A 24,398-nucleotide genomic window follows, 5' to 3' on the forward strand; every position below is an offset into this window, starting at 1 on the left:
TGGTACAATCCAAAATTCAGAATAATTGCAGAATCTTTTTGTCAGAGATGCCTGATCTGTCAACAGATCAATCCAAACAGAAAAACTGTTGTGAGCATGGGAACAATAGGACGGGAGGGTGGTCCATTTACCAGAATACAGCTTGACTTCATTGACATGCCACCTCACAATAAACTCAGATATGTCTTGGTGATGGTCTGTCTGTTTTCAAGATGGGTGGAAGCGTTCCCAACACGTCGCAATGATTCAATAACTGTGGCAAAATTGCTTTTGAGAGAAATCATACCAAGGTATGGATTTCCAGTAACGGTCGAGACAGATCGTGGAACACATTTTGAAAACAGATTGTTACAATTGATTTGCGAAGCTCTGGACATAAAACAAAAGTTGCATTGTGCTTACAGACCAGAAGCATCAGGAGTTGTTGAACAAGTGAATGGTACAATTAAAAACAGAATTGCAAAAATGTGTATAGCAACAGGAATGAAGTGGACTGACGCACTTCCACTTGTTTTGATGTCATTAAGAAGCATTCCAGATAGAAAAACAGGACTGAACCCTCATGAAATTTTAATGGATAGGGTCATGAGGCAAGCATTTGTTCCAGTTGATAAACTGTTGAGCATTAATGATAGTATCATTATGGATTATTGTAATAATCTATCTGATGTGGTGACTTCTGTGTTCCATCAGGTGGGAACTGAAGTGATTACAAAAGAGAAAGAACAAGCACATGATCTGTTACCAGGTGACTGGGTGAGGACAAAAGTTCACTGATGAAGAAACTGCCTAGTACCAGGTGGCAGAAGGCAATACAGATGATATTAGTCACAACAAATGCAGTAAAGTGTAGGGGATTGAAGAGATGGATTCATGCTAGCCACACCATTCGTGTGCCAGCTCCTGAGAATCCTGACGAGGGTGATACAACAGCTGATTCAGATTCAGAAGAAGATCCTGAAAGAAATCCAGATCCTGAAAATCGACAAGAAGGTCGACATCTGGAAAGTTCAATTGCGAATGATGCATTGAATGAAGAAACTGAAGAAATTGTGATACAAGATTCTGAAAATGATGAAGATCTGTTAGATCAAGAAGCAGAAAAAGAAACTGAACAAGCAGTGATTCAAGATCAAGATCAGGAGAGTATTGAAAAGCAGGTTGGAAGCTCTGAAAGCAGGAAAAGAAATTCTGAAACTGGGAAGTTGGAAGTAATTGAAGAAGAAGAAATTCCAAGTACCAGCTATAAAGAATGATTTTCCTAACAGAGTGAATCTGCCGAGTAAAGAAGTACCTAGATCTAGAGAAGAATCTGATGCAGTAAAACTGATTATTAATGAATCAGCTGACAACTCAGAAAGTGAAACAGATGAAAGTGGAGATGAATCAAAAGTGAGAAGATCAAGAAAAAGAGCTTAGTGAGTGGAGTATAATGTAGCAGAACCGAAAAGGAAATTATCAAGAAAAGGAGATAATTGGCCAAATGAAAATGAAGGAGATAATTGGCCTAAAATTCAAACTAGCAAAAGAGCAAGTTAATGAGATCTCGAGTCAAAAGGAAGAAGACTTGAATAAGAAAAAACAAGCAGGAAAGAAAATTGAAGTGATTAACAGCAGAGCAAAAAGAGTAATAAAGCCAAACCAGAAGTACAAATCACCTGAATGGACCTATATAATCATACCACCTATAGTTGAGGTTAATAGTAATCAGGTTAATTTGGATGTTGCAAGTGACAATGATTGATTTTGTTTCTTAGGTGACACAAGGTTGAAGAAATTGTGTTAGGTGACACAAGGTCGAACAAAGTGTGTTAGCTGGAAAATACATTGATGTATGACATAAGGTCGAAGAAAAGCTGTTAGAAAATAAAGTTTTCTGTTAAAAAAAATAGGGGAGTATATTTAGTATTTTTCAATTTTTGTTTTTGTTTAAAGGCTCTTGTTTTAAAGTAAAAATGCCTTCTTTTAATAATAATTCGAGATGCTCCATTTTCAAGAGATGCTGCAAACTGTCTTCAATATGTGTAATCTTGATTATTTTAGTTTGGTTAATTGTAGCTGTCATTTTTCCTTTTGGAATAGATAAAGAAATGCATAAGACTAACATGACTAGTAAAGCTGTGGTTAATCATGATAAGGTAGATAAGTCTGATAAAATAATTGCACAAAAACCAAGATAGATCTATTGGAGATTTTTCTAGTAATACCTTTTCAAGACTTTTATCTGAATATGTTAAGGTGATGGATGCAAAAGATTGCTACATTTGTGTAAAGTTACCTACTTCTGTGTCTGAAGGTGTTACGTATAATATGCTTCCTCTTACTTATGGTATTACCTGCAGTGTTATAGCTAGCTTGTTTTATCAAACCGGTCGTTTAGAATTTTATTACTCAGATTATGATGACATTTTTGCAAATTTAAAAGTTGAAAATAGCGTGAACAAACTGAAACATGCTAAACAGATGAGGGAATTTGTCCTAGTAACTAATGAACTCACTTATGAGTATGCTTTTAGAAATAATCTAACATGTAAATTGAGAACAGAGGAAAAGACGTTCTTAAATATGGTGGAAGAGAGAAGGGCTATTTACAAGCGCAATGAGATGTTGAAACATACTAAGTCTACATTTTGGCAGAAAGAAGATGAAAAGCTCAATGGCAGAAATGAAAATGTTGCAATTCACATAGATGAACCTGTTAGTGGAAAATTTTGTATTAGAAGAGATAATACTTTGTTTGATAATTATTTTGTAGGTGCAAGTCAATGTGAAGACACTTATCGTATTATTGGGGGCTGGGGATTTAAAGGAGGCAAAGATCCCATTTTTCCTGGAATTTATTTTGTTTGTGGGAATAAAGCTTATTACAATCTCCCAGACCACTGGTATGGGACTTGTTATGTTGGTTTAGTTTTTCCCAAAAATGTTCGTGTAGATAGAAATGCAAAAGGTTAATTTGAAATTGGCAAACACCTGAATAGATTTAAAAGAGAAAGCTTCTCAGAAATAATGGGAGACATATTTGGTGCAATTATACCTATGGTAGGAATAACCTTGAATGCAAACAAAGTTAGAAAAATGTCTACAATTGTTGATAGATTATCAACTGATACTGCAAGTGGATTTCAATTAGTGAATACAAAGCTTATTACTATGAGAAGTATGGTAATGCAAAATCGTCTTGCTTTAGACATTTTGCTAGCAAAAGAGGGTGGAGTCTGTGGGATTTTGCATGTCCAACATTGTTGTACATATATCCCTGATAAGAGTCGCAATATAGAGATGTACATTAGAAACATAACTGAAATACATGATGAGGTAGAACCTTTAGAAGATGATAGTTTTTCAGAGCGGTTTCAAGAGATTGGTAGTTAAATTATAGGTAAAATAGTTTTCCCTTTAATAGTCATAGCTATAATGATACTTTTGTTAACAATTAGTTGCATGATTCACAAGAGAAGAAAACATGTAATGGAAAAGAAAAGAATTTACAAACTGAGAAAGGAGAAAGAAAAAGAAATAGAATTAGAAGAGTTTTGAAGGACTCAATATGAAAGTTGCAGAAAAATAAATGAATCTAAACTTTAAAAAGACTAATATTAAGAAAGTCCAAAACATGTTCAAGGGTTGAAAATTTATAAGTTTTGGGTATATTTGGTGATTTAGAAATCACCATATGAGGGAGTTGATGAAGCAAGGTAATGAACAAGATTTTGTTCAAACTTGTGAAGTTAACCTATCTTAACATTAACTGAATTAATAAGCATGTGGTGAATTTATTAATCAACTTAGTTTAAAATTGCATTCATTTATACACGCAGGATTAACTAATGTGCTTTATGTTGCAAACGCAAGGAGAAAAATAATAAACTAACTTTGTCTATTGTCTTTGTCAGTATTAAATGCGGCTATTTAACTAATGGCATGTGCTTATTTTGTGTGCTTATGTTATGTCTTTTTCGTGACAAAAGCTTGAGGAGTTCGTTCAGTTCAAAGAAGAAAAGTAAAAATGACGCTGCTTATATGTGCTTTGCTAGGTACCATAATTAATGGGTTAAATTAGTATAGGGGGCGGGTAACAAAATGGGTCTCAATTCTTTAATTAATTGATGTCTTGTGTTTCTTTAATAATAGTTTCCGAAGTGAGGCCTAATGGTGGTTCAGCTTGTCCAGAGTGATTCTTTGCACATGCGCAGCTGTGAAGATTTTTGCTGCATCGACATTAATAACTGAATAAGCAGTACTTCAGCTGAGTTAAACGTGCACTCGAAGAAAAAGGCTCAAGGACAGGAACTTGATTTGCCTGCCAAGGCTAGGAAGTGAAAGTTTGAAACTCTGGAAAAAGTATCCATTCTGAGGAAACTGGAAGGGCTTATGTAAAAAGCCTGGTCCTGGTCAAGTAATGGACATGACTTAATGTTTTATCGTGGACTGACACCAGCCAGCCAATAAAAAGCCTGGATTTCATGAAAAGATATAAAATGTAGTAAGTTTAGCTAGAAAGAAAGGTATATAACCTGACACTTGGAGCAGGGAAAATACGCTTGGTGTTCCGATTCCTGAATGACGTGACATGCTGTTGGACTTTTGGCGCACGTAAGGACAGCAGACTTTGAAATGATTTTTCCTTTCTAGGTGATGAGGGAAATAGACAGGGAAATACTTTTAGGGAATGGAAACTGTTATTCTGCTAATAATTCATAATTCTGTGTTTGCTTTAAAAGTGTCAGTTTATTAAATCGCTTCCTTATTAAAATGCTGCTTTCTTATTTGCTTATAAAATAAAGATTCTAAAACGTAAATGCTTTAATTCTTTGAAATAAAGCTAATAAAAATTAGATTTGAAGTGACAAGCTGGTCTTGTTTATTCATGGTCTAGTTTCCATCAGTTGATCCATTCGCCTTTAGTGGCTTGATTATAAATGATAAATGATAAATGTTTAAAACCATGGTGAAAACGATTAAAACTGCAGTTGTATATAATAGTGTAAATAATTAATAAGAAGACTTTATTAATCAGGCCACATGATTCAGTCGCTCAAAAATTGTTTCAAAGGTGTTATGGGCCTATATATGTGTTTCATGATTAATGGTGATTATTGAGGTGATAGATAGTGTTATTGAGACAGTTTTCCAAACGGAGCGCTGGATCAACACCAACCCACGAAAACCTCTGGAGGGGACCCTGGGTTTACACATGGCCTGTCCCTACCACCAGGACCGCAGCCCCTCAGCCATGCTTCGACTCGATCCAGAGAAAATGAGAAAATGTCCGCTTGCATCCTTTAAACCTCTGGGCTGTCAACTGCCTCAGGGCTCCAGTATCCTTTTCTGTTTGCGGTTGCTGTTCAAGGCGGGTTAGGGACTATGGATGTTACTTTTAATGGCATTATATTATGTAGTATTATTTCTGGAAGCCCCGAGCTCTCTGCTCTTACATCCTGTCAGTCATCTTTACAGCTTACGTCCTTGTTTGCAAGGCTTAAATTGACAGTGCAATTATGTCAATGTGAGGCTGTATGCTTATTGAATCTATTTCCTTTTAATATTTCTTATTTGAAAATGCTAAATATAAAAGATAGTGCATTAAGCACCTCTGCTATATGTGTGGCTTTTTTGATATTTCTAACATACATTTTGTTGTGTTTCTGACCAGCTCTAAAACTGGTGTGCTCCTATTACTGAAAAGGTTTTAGCAGCACTGGGATCCTTTTATTTATCTTCTAGATACTAAATAACTGCCCAGGATAAGTAACGACTTTTAAGTGCATTAGAATGTGGATTGTTTCAATGATTAAAAATAATGTTGTCTGAATGGGGAAAATATGACTACTAGTGCATCACTGTTTTAGAAATGTAATAAAGTTCTGCTGATTCAGTTTTAATTGACGAATAAGGACTGCATTGTGTAGATTTCATTTGTACATTTCTAATAATTATTATTTTACATTTAGGAAGTTGGCTCAGAATTGTTCAAACAAAGATATGTGTACACGGAGCCTCGCTTATCTATCTATGGACAATCACCACATGAATGGCAGAAGCTAGCTGAATGGTTCTGCAAGCAGAAAGTCTACGCGGAATTTATGAAATGGATGATACAAGTTCCCAGAATATAGTAAGATACCAATGATGTTTTCGGCGAATTTATTGCATGCCTACCCTCATTTTGCCTTATGATGTGTGTGCAGATAGAACATAGATGATTGGATACGGCTGACCTCCACTTGCAACAAAGATACCCTAGTAAGAGGGAATCATAAGCTGGGGAGTTATGATGGTATGTGTGTGCGAGAAGGATTCTTGGATGAGAGGTGTGGGTTAATGAATAAATAGTGTATTGTAAAATATATATGTGTTTGTGACTCTCACTGGAAAAACAGGTGCTATATTTTGGAAAACTCACTAACCCTATAGTCATTTTGAAAATGTACCTTTTTCTCAGCCTTTTATATCATCTTTTGTATCATTATTTTCGTGAAGGTCAAGCACTCAAATATTGAAGGGCACTAAGGGCCTCGTTAAGATGTCGGTCAGAGTTGCCTCTTACCGATATTGCCGTGGATGTGGAACCGACGACCTCCAGTCGGCGGTCCCAACACCAGAATTAGGATGCTACCGCACATAGTGTGGTCGCAAACCTTAATTTTACAATGAGAGCTTGTGTGGTGGTCCATAACTAGCAACCTGGGAATACGTAAAAAATGCAATGTCTTCCCGGGGTAGGTGCAACGAGAAGAAATGTCTCTGTCTCTTCTTGTAGTTACCTCTTTCTAAGCATGCAGCATTCTGCAGCCCACTTAGAAAGAGGAAAAAGCCTCAGAGCATTGTTTTTGTGCAGGAAGGTGTCCCTTCTCTTCTAGGGGACCGCCATCAATATTCATAAGCACTGAATGATCCCACTCACATGCGGGGATCCTGAAGTACTTTAAAAATGATACACATATATATAACAAGCTTTGTACCATAGTACCTTACATATATGTTTGCAGTCTAAAGAAGAATAAAAATATCCAGATTTAATCGAATTTTCATTTAAAAAAAAAATAGACAATTGTATAGAAATACGTCATAGAAAATCTTCCACAAACCTTTTTTTAAAAGGGAAAAGAAAGGGAATATGAAACATTGTTAGCTAATGGGCTGCAATGTAAAGCATAGTAGATACAAATGGTGCTGTGCCTTAATCCCATCATGTCTCACAGGTGACAATTAAGTTAGTTAATTTTTCCAGCTCCTGGTAACTCGCTCCCGGGCACTGAGCTCTGTCTTTTTTGGCAAAAATCTTTTGGAAGAATTTCCAAACCTTGTATTTAGACTTTCTACTCTCAGTCTCTTGTCATTTTAGGTAGTTTGACACCCTTTTCTGACAGAAAACTATATATTTATTCTGTTAAAAATGCCTATGCTTCTTGTGCAGTCCCCTTCCTATGAGAAAAACAAAGCACAGTCAGACCCCGAAAGGCTCTGCATTATATGACTTCCTGTGGAACACATCCTTGATTCCTGTACCCATTGTCAATCCTTCTCCAGAAAAACATTTATGGATAGACAGATCATCCGACTACATGGGTTATGGTAAAGGAAGGAAGAACATCCTGCCAGATCTTCTAGAATCCTTGGAGAAGGCCAGTCTTCCACTAGAGTTTCTTCTTCCCACTCCAATGACTCCCCTAGAGGTAGCTGCAAGGAGAAAAACCTCAGAGGAAGAGACATTGCTCCCATTCCAGGTCAAGAAGTTCGACGTCTAGGAGCATAGCATCAAGACTGGACACATACCTCTTTGCTTGCCATCATCAGTTATGACTTCAAGACACTGATGGTCACCTTTGAGAACATCAGCAATGTTCAAAATACCTCCTTTGATGATGAGCCCACAGTTGTCGTTGTCAAAACCACCTCAGTTGTCTGTAAAGCTATCTCTGTTATCTGCCTCTATTGATGACAACACCACCTCTGTCGATGTTGTTGCCACCCATGTCGACATACAGACCACCTCAGTTAACATCAAGATCATCTCCCTCGATGTTGAAGCCATTTTCATTGACAACAAGACTATCAACTTCAATGTCAAAGCTACCACAGCAGTCAAAAGAGACAACTAAGGCAGAATATGTGTCAGCATCTGTGCAACTATCTTCTCAATGGTTACAGTTGCTTTGTCCAGAGAGACCTGCCACTCCAGGCTCTCAATACTCTCAAGCATACTCTCCATCATGTCATACACCAGAAATAGCGATTTCTGGTACATCTTCACCAGGGGGAGTGATGCCAACTAACTTCTCTCCAGGTCCAATAACATCTCCTAGGCTGTTGCCTGGAATCTCCCCAGCATCTCCACCGTTTTCATTAGACCACAGGACAGTCCACAGTTGACTCATGGACATTGTTCTAGATCTAGATCTAAACATAGATCTCAAAATACTCTAGAGAAAAACACCAGTCATCTCACTCACAAGAAGATCTTGAAGATCCAGTACAAGGTGTCACAAAAGATCACAAACTCAGTGTCCCTCATGGAAAATGACCTCAAGATATTCAATCAGAGCTTATTCTCCGACTCTCATTAACATACCTCCAGCATGGGTATCTCTAATTGATGACTTAAGCTACATCTGCCTGTGAATTCCTCACCTATCCGTCATGCACAGTAATCCATGGAAACATTTTGTGGCATCCTGTTGTTGCTAGGTGCCTAAGAATGTAGTTGTAGAGAATGTTATCTTTAGAATTAGAGGCTAGGCAGTTGAAGCCTGCATTTGCTGCTGTTCAGACCTATTTTGTGGATGAGATTCTAATAATGGAATAAACTTATTTTCGCATCTTACCTCTGAGTCAACCCTTCATCTTACATTTGGCGACAGGAGATTGGATAGAAGGATCTCAACATTACCCTATTCATTTTCAAGAAGAAAGATACAATCACATTTTCTTTCTCTACTTCTTTAAAGAGAAGAAAAGGATTTCCTTGGAAAAGGTACTGTCAATTTTTAAATTAATTTCTGAAAGGGAGGACACCCTCAAGATTTATTTTTACAAGCTGTGGATGTGGATATCTGTTGGCGATGCCGTTGCCTTGAATTTGTTGGCTTTGCCGTTGTCTTGGCACCGACATCAGCCCTTTTACCTTTCAAATTTGTGACTAATCTTGCAGAAAATGAAGTTTTATTCTCTCTTTTTATCGAGTTCTCCATAGGAAAGGATGTCACATCTCAATGGGGCTGCTTGTTGGGTGAGAGGCTACTGTGCAGGGCATTGCAATTTGGTTTTGTGGTGACTTGTCATGTAATATATTTTGTGACTCTCTCGTCTTTGCTGGCTGTAGATCTTTTGGACTAGATTTTCATCGTTCAACATTGATGAAGGTGATGCTTTCTTGGGAGCTGTTTAATGATCGATGCATCCCTGTTTACTTTTAAAAAAGAATTACCTTCTGTACTCGACCTGGATTCACGAGCTGGATTCGCTCTGCGCGCTCGGAATCATGTGCTCGGCTTCATCTCCAGATCCAAGACGCCCAAGCTTCCTCTGTCCTTCGACGTGTACTTCGACGTTTGACGTGTGACGTCTTCTCGCTATTTTGGAAACCCCTGGCAACATGCAACACATATTTCGGAGAATCAATACGGATCATCATTAATACGCCGCAAAAAAAAACTCGATTAAGCGCCCTTGCTTAATTCTACCACAGGTACTTTATTGCCGTAATTCTTCATGTATTGTGCATTACATCAGTGATACACACACTTTTGGGTTGTCTTCAAATAGCATGTTTCGACAGTGACACACACATTATTGATAATTGTTACTCTACTGCAGTGACATGCACACTATTTAAGACTTTTTTTCTACAACAACATAATATTGTATTTTATTAATCAACAAAGCAGTGTTTCTTGGTAACATTCTAATTTATGGATTACTTAAACCTCTGTGCTTAGTTTTATTTTTTTTTATTTGCACAACATTGAGATTCTGTTTTCACTGTATTTCATCATTGATGTACACCATTACTTCTTCGAAATTCTATATTGCAACAGTGTCTCCCACACTAATGTTAGAGTGTTTGTGTTTCACAACACCACATTTTAATTTATGAAGGGCATTTCCTATACTATAGTGACAACATTTGAGTACTGCATTTCTTGTTGTAATTTTACCTGTGTACAACTGTTTTCCTCCATAAATTAATTTTAGGTTTGCTAGTAGTATTTAATACAACATGCAAAACGTAACTACCCCACCATTCTTTTTATCCTCTCCTGGAGATCCGCCCATAAAATGGCAGAAATGGAGAAAAGTATTTGAAAGGTACGCTAGGGTATGGGGATCTTCGTTGAGTGCAGAGAGAAAAACTGCTTTATTATTACACTGCTTAGGATCGGAGGATCAGGAAGTTTTTGACCATCTTCCTGACCTCGAAGATCGTGATTGGAAGGAATATGAAATCTGTATAGCTAAATTAGACAAACTTTATTTGCCTAAAGTAAGTACCATCTTTGAAAGGTACCATTTTGGTCGTAGAACACAATTAGAAGAAGAAACTATTGGGAATTACGTGACTTCTCTCAGGAAGTTAGCTTCCTCTTGCAAATTTGGTGCTTCTCTAGATGAGAGGATAAGAGATCAATTCATATTAGGTTGCAGTATCGAACTTGTTAGAGAGGAATTGTGGCAGGAGGATGAACCGACTTTAGAGAATGTCATTGAAATGTGTGGAGGTTCTTAAGACAAATGGTGAGTGCAAAGACAAAAATACTTTACATGTAGTCAAGACTTCTCTTAAGGAAAATGTAAGTCACAAAGAAGTTAAAAAGAAGTTGACGAATAATGATACTTCTAGCAAAATCAATGTTTCAAATGTGAAATGTTTTCGTTGTGGCAAGATGGGTCACTTTGCAAATGATAAGCAATGCCCAGGTTGGAGCGCAATTTGCAGTAAGTGCAAGAGAAAAGGGCATTTCTCTGCTGTTTGCAAAGGGAAATCATACAAAGGTAAGGTTAATGAGATATTTTATGATCCTAAGGAAACTGACGAGGTTAATTGTGGTCAAATCGTGGTTCAAGCAATTGATGATAAGGAAGGTAAGAGTTGTCCCATTGATGACATTTTTGTTGAAGGTAAAGCTACGAAAGTTCTTTTTGACTCTGGGGCCAAAATTACCATCATCTCTAAGGAGTTTTACCTGGAAAATTTGAAAGATAAAACCAAAGTATTCAAACCAGACATTAGGAAATTTGCATATGGTGGTGAGCCTATCAAACTTTTTGCCTATTTCGCGCTAAGATTTATATATCACAAAAAAGGTGACAGTATTTTAAGTTGGTTTAACCAAAGAGATCTTGGTGTCATGCTTGATCCAAACTCCTCACCACCCATAATATTGAAGGAAGATTTTAATCCTGTGCCTGTTTCTACCAGCCGGCACCATCCGCTAATCCTGTGGAGCCTCCATCGACACTGGTCCTGAAGTGACCAGCACTGTGCCTGGCGCCCCCAATGCTGGTACCCAGGATGAGATCCCTAAGAGAGGCACATAGGCTGCTGGAGGAGGAAGAATTTCAGGAGCAGCAAGAAGAAGCTAAAGAGGGTAAAATTATTGATGCTATGCAGGGATTTGAAGGTCTGCAGAAGGCTAGTGGTTTGGACACATCTCTGGAGTGGGAGCTCTCTTCACTGAAAGGCCTTCCATTGCCAGATGTTTCCTCATACAATTCCATAATAAGGAAGGCAGTTGATCTGCTGGAATTGCCTTCACCAACTGCAGAGATAAAGTCAAATATTTTAACAGAGGTGCTTAATTCTCCCTCTTCTGCATTGTAACCTCTGCTTCTATTTAATGAAGCCAATGACTGCCCCTGCTGTGTTTCCAGATCAGTTGCAAGGAGATATAATGTGGTGCCTGGAGATCCAGCTTTTCTTTCCGCACACCCATCTCCTGAGAGCTTTATAGTCTAGGCATCATGCTCAACTAGGCCGTCTACAGGCTCTTTCCCAGTATGGCTCTGAAATCTACAAATGCAACCGGCCTGCTTGATCAATATATCCATGCTCTGATATACTCTGCAAAGGAGGTGATTCCTAAGCTTCAGGAGGACGTTCAGGGCCATTTTACGGACGTACTATCGGACACACAAACTTCGGCCCATCAAGTCATACAGTTAGGGCTAGATACAGTGGACTCTTGCTAGAGTTATGGGTTCCTCAGTGGCAACCAGGTGGCGCACCTGGTTAATGTGGTCTGGGTTTCATCAGATGTACAGGCCACACTATTGGACTTGCCTTTTGAAGGCTCTTGTCACTGTGATACCAAAGTAGAGCAACAGCGAGATAATTGGGTCGACAGTCCCAGCCCAGAGATTTTGTGTAAATCAGATTTTGCAGGTTTGCCAAGACTCCTTCCTTTTTGGCCAGGCAGCAACAGCAGCAGCCGGTGAACTCTCTGTATAGGTCGTGCAGAGGAAAGGGTAGAGGTTGACTGCAAGGCACAGCTCGGCAGCAAGTCTCCTCCTTCTCCTCTTCTCCCTTTTCCCCAACTGGTACAGAAGGAAGCAGCTCTAGATCCTCCAGCCTGGAGCATGTTGGGTCTCCCATTTTCTACAAAATTGGAGATCCCTTACATCAGATATCTGGGTTTTGGATCTCTTGGAAAATGGGTATGTCATTCCCTTCTGGGAGTTTTCCTCCCTCCTTTCCCCCCTCATCAAGGCTGGTTCTCAGAGGACCACTTGTTGCTTCTGAAGCAGGAGGTTCTGTCTTTGTTATAGAAGGGTGCGATAGAGGTTGCTCCAGAGCAGGAAAGGGGTCAGGGTTGCTACTCCTGATACTTCCTGATCCCCAAGAAGGACAGACGATTGAGGCCAATCCTAGACCTCAGGATCCTGAATTTTTTCCATAAGCAGGAGAAATTCAAGATCTTTACCCTGGCTTCGGTTCTTCTGGCCCTGCAGCAGGAAGGCTGGATGGTGTTGATCGATTTGCTGGATGCGTATTTTCACATTCCCATCCTGAAGTCAAATCGGAAGTTTCTCCGTTTTACGGTAGGATCTCAACACTACCAGTTTGCGGTCCATCTGTTTGGTCTTACATCCACACCTCGAGTCTTCACAAAGGTTATGGCAGTGGTAGCAGCACATCTAAGAAGGTTGGGGATTCCTGTTTTTCCCTATCTGGATGGCTTGCTGCTTAAAGCAAGGTCGCCAGAGTTGGGTTGTGTCACTTTCAGGTAAGTCTCAGTCGACAGTACTCAGCCGATCACCAGTGGTGTCTTCATCCAGAGGTGGCCCTTCACATTTTCAGGATGTGGGGGTTTCCTAGGTTGGTTCTAGGACTCGGTTGGTGGTATTATACTAGGTTTTGGCGCTCCAAGGGAATATACACCTTTCTATTTTCTAGCTCTATATGGTTGATGGTGCTACAAGGAGAAGAGAACCACACTTCCTCTTCTAGATTAGGCAAGAGCCACTAGATTCTTGAAACTCCTTAGCACACGATTTTGTATCGTACTACAAGTTGTACATATGTGTTTCCACCATACATCAATCATGCAATCACTAATAATTGAGATCCTTGTTATTCAGGGTTGTCGATGGGTGTTGTTTATTTCAGGAGACGTCACAGCCAACATGTGTTTCGTCGGTAGGGAATGTAACCCTCGACTTTTTCAAGGCTGTTAGATGAAGAAAAGTGATGTTTGTAACATTCAAATTGCGGTCATTACATGATGTTACAGTACACAGAAATACATTTTGTTTGTTAGATTACTGTGCGCAGGTGGTGATATAGATCTTACAAATTGTGCATATGTACTTTGGATAGTGCCATTTTAAATGTATGTTTAGTTCTACATTGACCACTCGGTATATACATCGTACTTCCAAAATTTCAGAAGTTAAATGGACCCTTTATGAAAATGGAGACACCAGTGGATCATTTCTAAACCGTGCTGTCAGGTAATATATGTGCATGGTGATACTATTGGAAAAGTCGTGCCGTAATGATCTGATTAGATCCATAGTGACATGCATAGATATAAATAGTGCTCGGGGTACCTATTCTCCGAAATGTTTCTTCTTCTGTATGGGAAATAACGGAAGGAAAGTATTTTGGTCAGAACCCATTTTGAAGCGTTATAGGCGTATTCACATTTTAGGACGTTCTAAGTTTGTAACCGGAGTGTCGGTTGATAGTATGGCAGCTGTAAGTTAATTTAGTTTTCATTATAATTCTGTATTTTATTTAATTAGTGATATTTCTAACTTATTGCTCTAAAGTCGGTTAAAGTGATTTGTCATAAGGCTGGGTGACGCCCCATCAAGTAACCCGTGATGTTTTGTTTATACGGTAAACTCCCTTTAAATTAAGTTAAATAACATTAAAGAGGAAATCTCTGTTACTTCTAGTTGGTCATTTATTAGCACCGTTCTAACATTTTCGGTATATAAATATAAATAAACTTCCTTTGCATTAGTGCTCCGGATTACGGGCATTTAAAGTACTGTTACTTTCAGCTGCACATGCGGTCTCCGTGCTGAGTATAGTCAGAATCACGGTAGCGTGGTTAAGCCACGGATGATTCGCGTATATTTTTAGCATTGGTGCTGGGAATCATTATCTTACCTTTTGCCGCTTGCGCTCGAGTGCTTCCGTTTCTGTCCCTGCTGCCGTTTCTATGATGCAGTGTTTATTCCGTGTCACATGACCCTGTTCACTTCTGGTTTGCCAGTAATACTGTGTTCAGGGTTTTGTTAGTAGTTTTTTTTAGTGAAAACGGCGGCCATCTTAGCCTCTCTGAAGTGTTCATAGTTTTAATGGCCCCATATACTTGTTGGTTACTTTATTTTGTTAAGCTTACCACTGAGTTGTCTGAACGGCTCCTATTAAGAAACTCTATCGCAATTGTTTCTTTATACGTATTATAATTTCATGTCCTTCATAAGTTGTGGTGAAGACTATCCATGCTCTACTAAGTGATTAAGGCTTATGCCATTATCGTATCCATTAAGTGAGTAGTGATTGTGAAGTTTTGGTCATTGTGATATTTTGTGATTTTATTACATTTAGGTCATATTGTGAGGGTATCTTATCATCTCCTTCCATTAGTGATATGCTTCGAAGTGGGCCATTGATATTGTGGAGGTGAGGTTTCTCCATTCAAAATGGGTACCGTACAGAAATGTGTGCCATTAGGTGGCCCCTTTATATACAAATCGATAGTACAGGCATCATACGTTTCAGTATAAAATATTCGCATTTTTACAACATACATTTGATCGGTGCATGTTAATCCCTATTACTGATCTTGTCGTTTAGTATTTGCTAGGTATTATTGTTCATGTACCTAGAAAGTAGTGAAATTCAGGATCAATGTTAAGACCTTGTTCAACACTTTTAAGTGTCATAATCCAGGTCGCCTCCCTCCTACGTAGTGTCAGCTCCCTATTTCCGCCCCTTGGGTGGGTGGGTGTGTGTCCGAATCCAAAAAACTGGAAAGAGTGATTCGTTGTTTGCGCTGGGCAGATAGACATGTGTGCTGCCACTGGGTAGCGCATGTCGCCTTGTTTCACAGCCCTTATATGTTCATTTATCCTGTCCCTCAGTGGTCTCTTGGTGCTTCCTATGTACCTTTTGCCGCATTTGCAGTCTAAAGCGTAGACTACAAATTTGCTTTGACAGTTTATAGTAGTGAGGATGCGATATTTTTTGTTATCATTTGGTCCTTCAAATTCTTTTTTCTTCTTATATGCCCACTTACAGGCTACGCATCCTCCACAACTGTAAAAACCTGGTTCTGTCAGCCATGTGTTTTTATTTGCTGTGTTGGGGTAGCTGGGGCTCAGTATGTTCCTCAGGGTTATTCCTTTCCTGAATGTTATTGTAGGTCTTTCTGTTATATATTTGTTTAGTGTCGTGTCTGTCCTTAGTAGATGCCAATGTCTATTCAGACTTTTTCTTAGAAACGAGGCCCAGTTATTGTAGACCGTTACCAGTCTGATCTTTTCAACCTTCCCCTTATTCTTTTGTTGTTTTTCTTTTAGTGTATCTGCTCTAGCTACTCCATCAATTCTACCTACTGCTTTCAGTAGTTGTTTTCTTTTGTACCCTCTATTTTCAAATCTTTTAACCACCCCTCTTTTCTGAGTTTCAAATTCAGTATCATTGCTGCAATTGCGGCGTGTCCTGACTAATTCTCCATAAGGGATTGCTCTTTTTTGGTGTTCCGGGTGTGCACTGGTTGCGTGTAATAGAGAATTACATGCGGTACTTTTCCTGTATAGTCTGCTTTGGATTGTTTTATTGTCTATATAAAATTCTACGTCCAGGAACGGGAGCTTTGTATTGCTGTATTCCATCATGAACTTTATATTCTGGTCATTGTTGTTTAGGTAATCATGAAATTTGTGTAGTCTCTCTGATGTACCTGTCCAGATCATGATACAGTCATCAATGTATCTGCCCCAAAATAGTATGTCATTGTTCCATTCAGAGGCCGTGCACCCCAGACTCTCGTTTCCTCAAACCTCCCCATTACTAGGTTGGCATATGAGGGAGAAAATCTGGAGCCCATGGCCACCCCTTGTTTTTGCCTGTACCATTGGTCTTTATAAAGGAATACATTGTTGTCCAGAATGGTCTCAACCATTTCTGAGATCATTTCTGTATGAGACCACGCACTAGCTGGTCTTCTACTCAGCATTCTCTTAATCGCAATTTGTCCCGTCTCTCTTTTGATGCATGTATATAAAGAGACTACGTCTAGTGTGACCAATAGCATATTATCTTCCCATGGTAGGTCTGCCATGGTCCCTAGTATATGTTTGGTATCTCTGATATAAGATGGGAGGTTTGATATCAGAGGTTTCAAAAATACGTCAACATACTCAGATAATCTCTCGGTCGGTCCCCCTACGCCTGATATGATGGGCCTGCCAGGCGGAAAAGTGTGATGTTTGTGTACCTTAGGTACTGTGTAGATGCATGGGTATCTTGGTCGGTCTACTTTTAGATAGGCTAGTTCATTATCATCAATTAGACCCGTCCCATGCCATTTTTTCAAGAGTGTGTTGATATACTCTGTAAGTCTCCATATAGGGTTGGTTCCTATTTTGTCTTAACAATAGCTGTTTTCCAATTTAGTGAGAATTTCATGGTCATAATCGTTACTTCGCATTATTACCATGTTGCCCCCTTTGTCGGCTTCTCTGAACGTGAGTTCCCTGTTTCTACTTAGTTCTATGAGTGTTTTTCTCTCTCCCTGAGTTAAGTTGTCTCGATGTATATGTGATGCAGTGTCTTTAGAGTTGTGTTCGTCCAGATCACTAGCAATTGCTTTGAAAAACAGGTCTAAGTTATTGCCCGCTGTGAGTGTTGGTGTCCATGTAGATTTCTCTCTTAAACTGCTTGTGATATTATAGTCCATATTGATATCCAAATCCCTCATAATTCTATCTGTGAGTATAACTTCATCTTGACAGTCAGTTATTGATAACAGCAGTCTGGTATCTACAATATCTTGAATACAATAATCACCGTTTGCCAACATGCCCAAATTTTGCTGCAATTCTTTATTTACTGGTTTGTTCAATTCAAAGTGTTTTTTCAATTTTAAACATCTTGTGAATTTAAACAGATCAATTTTAGTAGTGCAAAAATCACCAACATCATTAGGGCAAAAACTCATGCCTTTCTCCAGTACAGATATCATATCATTTGTAAGCACAGAGTCACTCAAATTCATCACAGATACATTTCTTATTTCCTCTGATTCTGGTTCCAGGATCTGGTTCTCACTCCCTGTCTGTCTTGGCCTACCACCGCCTCTTTTGCCTCTCCTTGTTTTCCTTCCTGACCTGTTTTTCTGTTCTCTCTGTTTCCCATTTTTATTCTGTGAATCTCTAATAAAAAACTATTGTTAGGGTCAGTTGTGCCAGTTGCTCCTAGTACTCCCTCATTTTCACTTTCTATTGAATTAATGGTATCTAGGGATGTTGAGCTCGAGCCGACCGAGATGGTTTCGCTCTGATTTTGAGAACTTGTTTTGGGAACCAAGTGATCATATTTTTTGGCGAAGGTGAATACTCTTGCGCTAGAGTAGTCACACTCATCTCTTTTAAGCTTCCTGCTCTTACGTAGTTTTATGTCTGTGACATGTCGTTGTACTATATCATTTAATATCTGGTAGTTTTTATTGGTCACATCTGGTTGGTTAAGTTCCTTAATTTCCAGCTCTAAATTATCAATGTCAATTTGTAGCTTGGCCACCTTTCTCTCGCAGTTTTCTATCAGTATCGTCATTAAGTTATTAGAGTTACTTGTTAGTTCCTTCTCCCAAGCAGTTAAGAGGTCTGGTTCTAGGTCCTCGTAAGTTGGGATAATTTGTGATCTGAGGCCTCTTGGGACTCTCTTAACCTTAATGTATTGTTTCAAAGTTGCTGCATCCCACCACCTGGATGTTTCACAGATTTTTAATTTCTCTAGTCTAACAAATTTTTCTTTGAGACCCTCTTGTCTTGGGGGTTGTGCACCCTGTCCTGAGGAGGTGCTAGTTTGTTGGGCGCCTATATTGTTAAACAAGTCTTCCGCTTCTTTGTCTCTATTTATCCTGTCATTATTCAGAGAAGTCATAGTGTTCCTTTGGGCTGCCCCTAGTTTTGGGTAACTTCTTGGACTCGGTTGGTGGTATTATACTAGGTTTTGGCGCTCCAAGGGAATATACACCTTTCTATTTTCTAGCTCTATATGGTTGACGGTGCTACAAGGAGAAGAGAACCACACTTCCTCTTCTAGATTAGGCAAGAGCCACTAGATACTTGAAACTCGTTAGCACACGATTTTGTATCGTACTACAAGTTGTACATATGTGTTTCCACCATACATCAATCATGCAATCACTAATAATTGAGATCCTTGTTATTTAGGATTGTCGATGGGTGTTGTAAATTTCAGGAGACGTCACAGCCAACACGTGTTTCGTCGGTAGGGAATGTAACCCTCGACTTTTTCAAGGCTGTTAGATGAAGAAAAGTGAAGTTTGTAACTTTCAAATTGCGGTCAATCCATGATGTTACAGTACACAGAAATACATTTTGTTTGTTTGATTAACGTGCGCAGGTGGTGATATAGATCTTACAGACAGAAGTGGACAGAAACAGAAGCACTCGAGCGCAAGCGGCGAAAGGTAAGATAATGATTCCCAGCACCAATGCTAAAAATATACGCGAAGCATCCGTGGCTTAACCACGCTACCGTGATTCTGACTATACTCAGCACGGAGACCACATGTGCAGCTGAAAGTAACAGTACTTTAAATGCCCGTAATCCGGAGCACTAATGCAGAGGAAGTTTATTTATATTTATATACTGAAAATGTTAGAACTGCGCTAATAAATGACCAACTAGAAGTAACAGAGATTTCCTCTTTAATGTTATTTAACTTAATTTAAAGGGAGTTTACCGTATAAACAAAACATCACGGGTTACTTGATGGGGCGTCACCCAGCCTTATGACAAATCACTTTAATCGACTTTCGAGCAATAAGTTAGAAATATCACTAATTAAATAAAATACAGAATTATAATGAAAACTAAATTAACTTACAGCTGCCATACTATCAACCGACACTCCGGTTACAAACTGTGGAATATTTCAGCACGAGAACAAGTCCCCTAACGGAACCCCTTTGAGGGTTAGAAGTATCACCTCATCGAATGTAAGTAGACGTAAACTAACACGTTTAGAACGTCCTAAAATGTGAATATGCCTATAACGCTTCAAAATGGGTTCTGACCAAAATACTTTCCTTCCATTATTTCCCATTACAGAAGAAGAAACATTTTGAAGAATAGGTACCCCGAGCACTATTTATATCTATGCATGTCACTATGGATCTAATCAGATCATTACGGCACGACTATTCCAATAGTATCACCATGCACATATATTACCTGACAGCACGGTTTAGAAATGATCCACTGGTGTCTCCATTTTCATAAAGGGTCCATTTAACTTCTGAAATTTTGGAAGTACGCTGTATATACCGAGTGGTCAATGTAGAACTAAACATACATTTAAAATGGCACTACCCAAAGTACATATGCACAATTTGTAAGATCTATATCACCACCTGCGCACGGTAATCTAACAAACAAAATGTATTTCTGTGTACTGTACCATCATGTAATGACCGCAATTTGAATGTTACAAACGTCACTTTTCTTCATCTAACAGCCTTGAAAAAGTCGAGGGTTACATTCCCTACTGACGAAACACGTGTTGGCTGTGACGTTTCCTGAAATAAACAACACCCATTGACAACCCTGAATAACAAGGATCTGAATTATTAGTGATTGCATGATTGATGTATGGTGGAAACACATATGTACAACTTGTAGTACGATACAAAATCGTGTGCTAAGGAGTTTCAAGTATCTAGTGGCTCTTGCCTAATCTAGAAGAGGAAGTGTGGTTCTCTTCTCCTTGTAGCACAGTCAACCATATAGAGCTAGAAAATAGAAAGGTGTATATTCCCTTGGAGCGCCAAAACCTAGTATAATACCACCAACCGAGTCCAAGAAGTTACCCAAAACTAGGGGCAGCCCAAAGGAACACTATGACTTCTCTGAATAATGACAGGATAAATAGAGACAAAGAAGCGGAAGACTTGTTTAACAATATAGGCGCCCAACAAACGAGCACCTCCTCAGGACAGGGTGCATAACCCCCAAGACAAGAGGGTCTCAAAGAAAAATTTGTTAGACTAGAGAAATTAAAAATCAGTGAAACATCCAGGTGGTGGGATGCAGCAACTTTGAAACAATACATTAAGGTTAAGAGAGTCCCAAGAGGCCTCAGATCACAAATTATCCCAACTTACGAGGACCTAGAACCAGACCTCTTAACAGCTTGGGAGAAGGAACTAACAAGTAACTCTAATAACTTAATGACGATACTGATAGAAAACTGCGAGAGAAAGGTAGCCAAGCTACAAATTGACACTGATAAATTAGAGCTGGAAATTAAGGAACTTAACCAACCAGATGTGACCAATAAAAACTACCAGATATTAAATGATATAGTACAACGACATGTCACAAACATAAAACTACGTAAGAGCAGGAAGCTTAAAAGAGATGAGCGTGACTACTCTAGCGGAAGAGTATTCACCTTTGCCAAAAAATATGATCACTTGGTTCCCAAAACAAGTTCTCAAAATCAGAGCGAAACCATCTCGGTCGGCTCGAGCTCAACATCGCTAGATACCATTAATTCAATAGAAAGTGAAAATGAGGGAGTACTAGGAGCAACTGGCACAACTGACCCTAACAATAGTTTTTTATTAGAGATTCACAGAATAAAAAAGGGAAACAGAGAGAACAGAAAAACAGGTCAGCAAGGAAAACAAGGAGAGGCAAAAGAGGTGGTAGTAGGCCAAGACAGACAGGGAGTGAGAACCAGATCCTGGAACCAGAATCAGAGGAAATAAGAAATGTATCTGTGATGAATTTGAGTGACTCTGTGCTCACAAATGATATGATATCTGTACTGGAGAAAGGCATGAGTTTTTGCCCTAATGATGTTGGTGATTTTTGCACTACTAAAATTGATCTGTTTAAATTCACAAGACGTTTAAAATTGAAAAAACACTTTGAATTGAACAAACCAGTAAATAAAGAATTGCAGCAAAATGTGGGCATGTTGGCAAACGGTGATTATTGTATTCAAGATATTGTAGATACCAGACTGCTGTTATCAATAACTGACTGTGAAGATGAAGTGATACTCACAGATAGAATTATGAGGGATTTGGATATCAATATGGACTATAATATCACAAGCAGTTTAAGAGAGAAATCTACATGGACACCAACACTCACAGCGGGCAATAACTTAGACCTGTTTTTCAAAGCAATTGCTAGTGATCTGGACAAACACAATTCTAAAGACACTGCATCACATATACATCGTGACAACTTAACTCAGGGAGAGAGAAAAGAACTCATAGAACTAAGTAGAAACAGGGAACTCACGATCAGAGAAGCCGACAAAGGGGGCAACATGGTAATAATGCGAAGTAACGATTATGACCATGAAATTCTCACTCAATTGGAAAACAACGATTGTTATGAAAAAATAGGAACCAACCCTATATGGAGACTTACAGAGTATATCAACACACTCTTGAAAAAATGGCATGGGACGGGTCTAATTGATAATAATGAACTAGCCTATCTAAAAGTAGACCGACCAAGATACCCATGCATCTGCACAATACCTAAGGTACACAAACATCACACTTTTCCGCCTGGCAGGCCCATCATATCAGGCATAGGGGGACCGACCGAGAGATTATCTGAGTATGTTGACGTATTTTTGAAACCTCTGGTATCAAACCTCCCATCTTATATCAGAGATACCAAAACATATACTAGGGACCATGGCAGACCTACCATGGGAAGATAATATGCTATTGGTCACACTAGACGTAGTCTCTTTATATACATGCATCAAAAGAGAGACGGACAAATTGCGATTAAGAGAATGCTGAGTAGAAGACCAGCTAGTGCGTGGTCTCATATAGAAATGATCTTAGAAATGGTTGAGACCATTCTGGAGAACAACGTATTCCTTTATAAAGACCAATGGTACAGGCAAAAACAAGGGGTGGCCATGGGCTTCAGATTTTCGCCCTCATATGCCAATCTAGTAATGGGGAGGTTTGAGGAAACGAGAGTCTGGGGTGCACCGGCCTCTGAATGGAACAATGACATACTATTTTGGGGCAGATACATTGATGACTGTATCATGATCTGGACAGGTACATCAGAGAGACTACACAAATTTCATGATTACCTAAACAACAATGACCAGAATATAAAGTTCACGATGGAATACAGCAAAACAAAGCTCCCGTTCCTGGACGTAGAATTTTATATAGACAATAAAACAATCCAAAGTAGACTATACAGGAAAAGTACTGCGTGTAATTCTCTATTACACGCAACCAGTGCACACCCGGAACACCAAAAAAGAGCAATCCCTTATGGAGAATTAGTCAGGACACGCCGCAATTGCAGCAATGATACTGAATTTGAAACTCAGAAAAGAGGGGTGGTTAAAAGATTTGAAAATAGAGGGTACAAAAGAAAACAACTACTGAAGCAGTAGGTAGAATTGATGGAGTAGCTAGAGCAGATACACTAAAAGAAAAACAACAAAAGAATAAGGAGAAGGTTGAAAAGATCAGACTGGTACCGGGCTACAATAACTGGGCCTCGATTCTAAGAAAAAGTCTGAATAGACATTGGCATCTACTAAGGACAGACATGACACTAAACAAATATATAACAGAAAGACCTACAATAACATTCAGGAAAGGAAAAACTCTGAGGAACATACTGAGCCCCAGCTACCCCAACACAGCAAATAAAAACACATGGCTGACAGAACCAGGTTTTTACAGTTGTGGAGGATGCGTAGCCTGTAAGTGGGCATATAAGAAGAAAAAAGAATTTGAAGGACCAGATGATAACAAAAAATATCGCATCCTCACTACTATAAACTGTCAAAGCAAATTTGTAGTCTACGCTTTAGACTGCAAATGCGGCAAAAGGTACATAGGAAGCACCAAGAGACCACTGAGGGACAGGATAAATGAACATATAAGGGCTGTGAAACAAGGCGACATGCGCTACCCAGTGGCAGCACACATGTCTATCTGCCCAGCGCAAACAACGAATCACTCTTTCCAGTTTTTTGGATTCGAACACACACCCACCCACCCAAGGGGCGGAAATAGGGAGCTGACACTACGCAGGAGGGAGGTGACCTGGATTATGACACTTAAAAGTGTTGAACTAGGTCTTAACATTGATCCTGAATTTCACTACTTTCTAGCTACATGAACAATAATACCTAGCAAATACTAAACGACAAGATCAATAATAGGGAATAACATGTACAGATCAAATGTATGTTGTAAAAATGCGAATATTTTATACTGAAACAAATGATGCCTGTACTATCGATTTGTATATAAAGGGGCCACCTAATGGCACACATTTCTGTACGGTACCCATTTTGAATGGAGAAACCTCACCTTCACAATATCAATGGCCCACTTCGAAGCATATCACTAATGGAACGAGATGATAAGATACCCTCACAATATGACCTAAATGTAATAAAATCACAAAATATCACAATGACCAAAACTTCACAATCACTACTCACTTAATGGATACGATATTGGCATAAGCCTTAATCACTGAGTAGAGCATGGATAGTCTTCACCACAACTTATGAAGGACATGAAATTATAATACGTATAAAGAAACAATTGCGATAGAGTTTCTTAATAGGAGCCGTTCAGACAACTCAGTGGTAAGCTTAACAAAATAA

The 24,398-nt window shown here is 39.0% G+C and overlaps 1 protein-coding gene across 1 annotated transcript in view; it reads left to right on the forward strand.

Annotated features, from left to right (window-relative positions):
* The window catches only part of LOC144755450 (AMP deaminase 1-like), a 2,827,830-nt gene that overhangs the window by 1,832,450 nt on the left and 970,982 nt on the right, over positions 1 to 24,398 (forward strand). Inside the window, exon 9 of the mRNA XM_078644388.1 lies at positions 5,955 to 6,118. Within this exon, the coding sequence (XP_078500514.1) occupies positions 5,955 to 6,118 (164 nt within the window). The remainder of the gene's footprint in view (positions 1 to 5,954; positions 6,119 to 24,398) is intronic.

The sequence above is a fragment of the Lissotriton helveticus genome, chromosome 5_1, assembly GCF_964261635.1.
Source record: "Lissotriton helveticus chromosome 5_1, aLisHel1.1, whole genome shotgun sequence".
NCBI classification, from domain to species: Eukaryota; Metazoa; Chordata; class Amphibia; order Caudata; family Salamandridae; genus Lissotriton; species Lissotriton helveticus.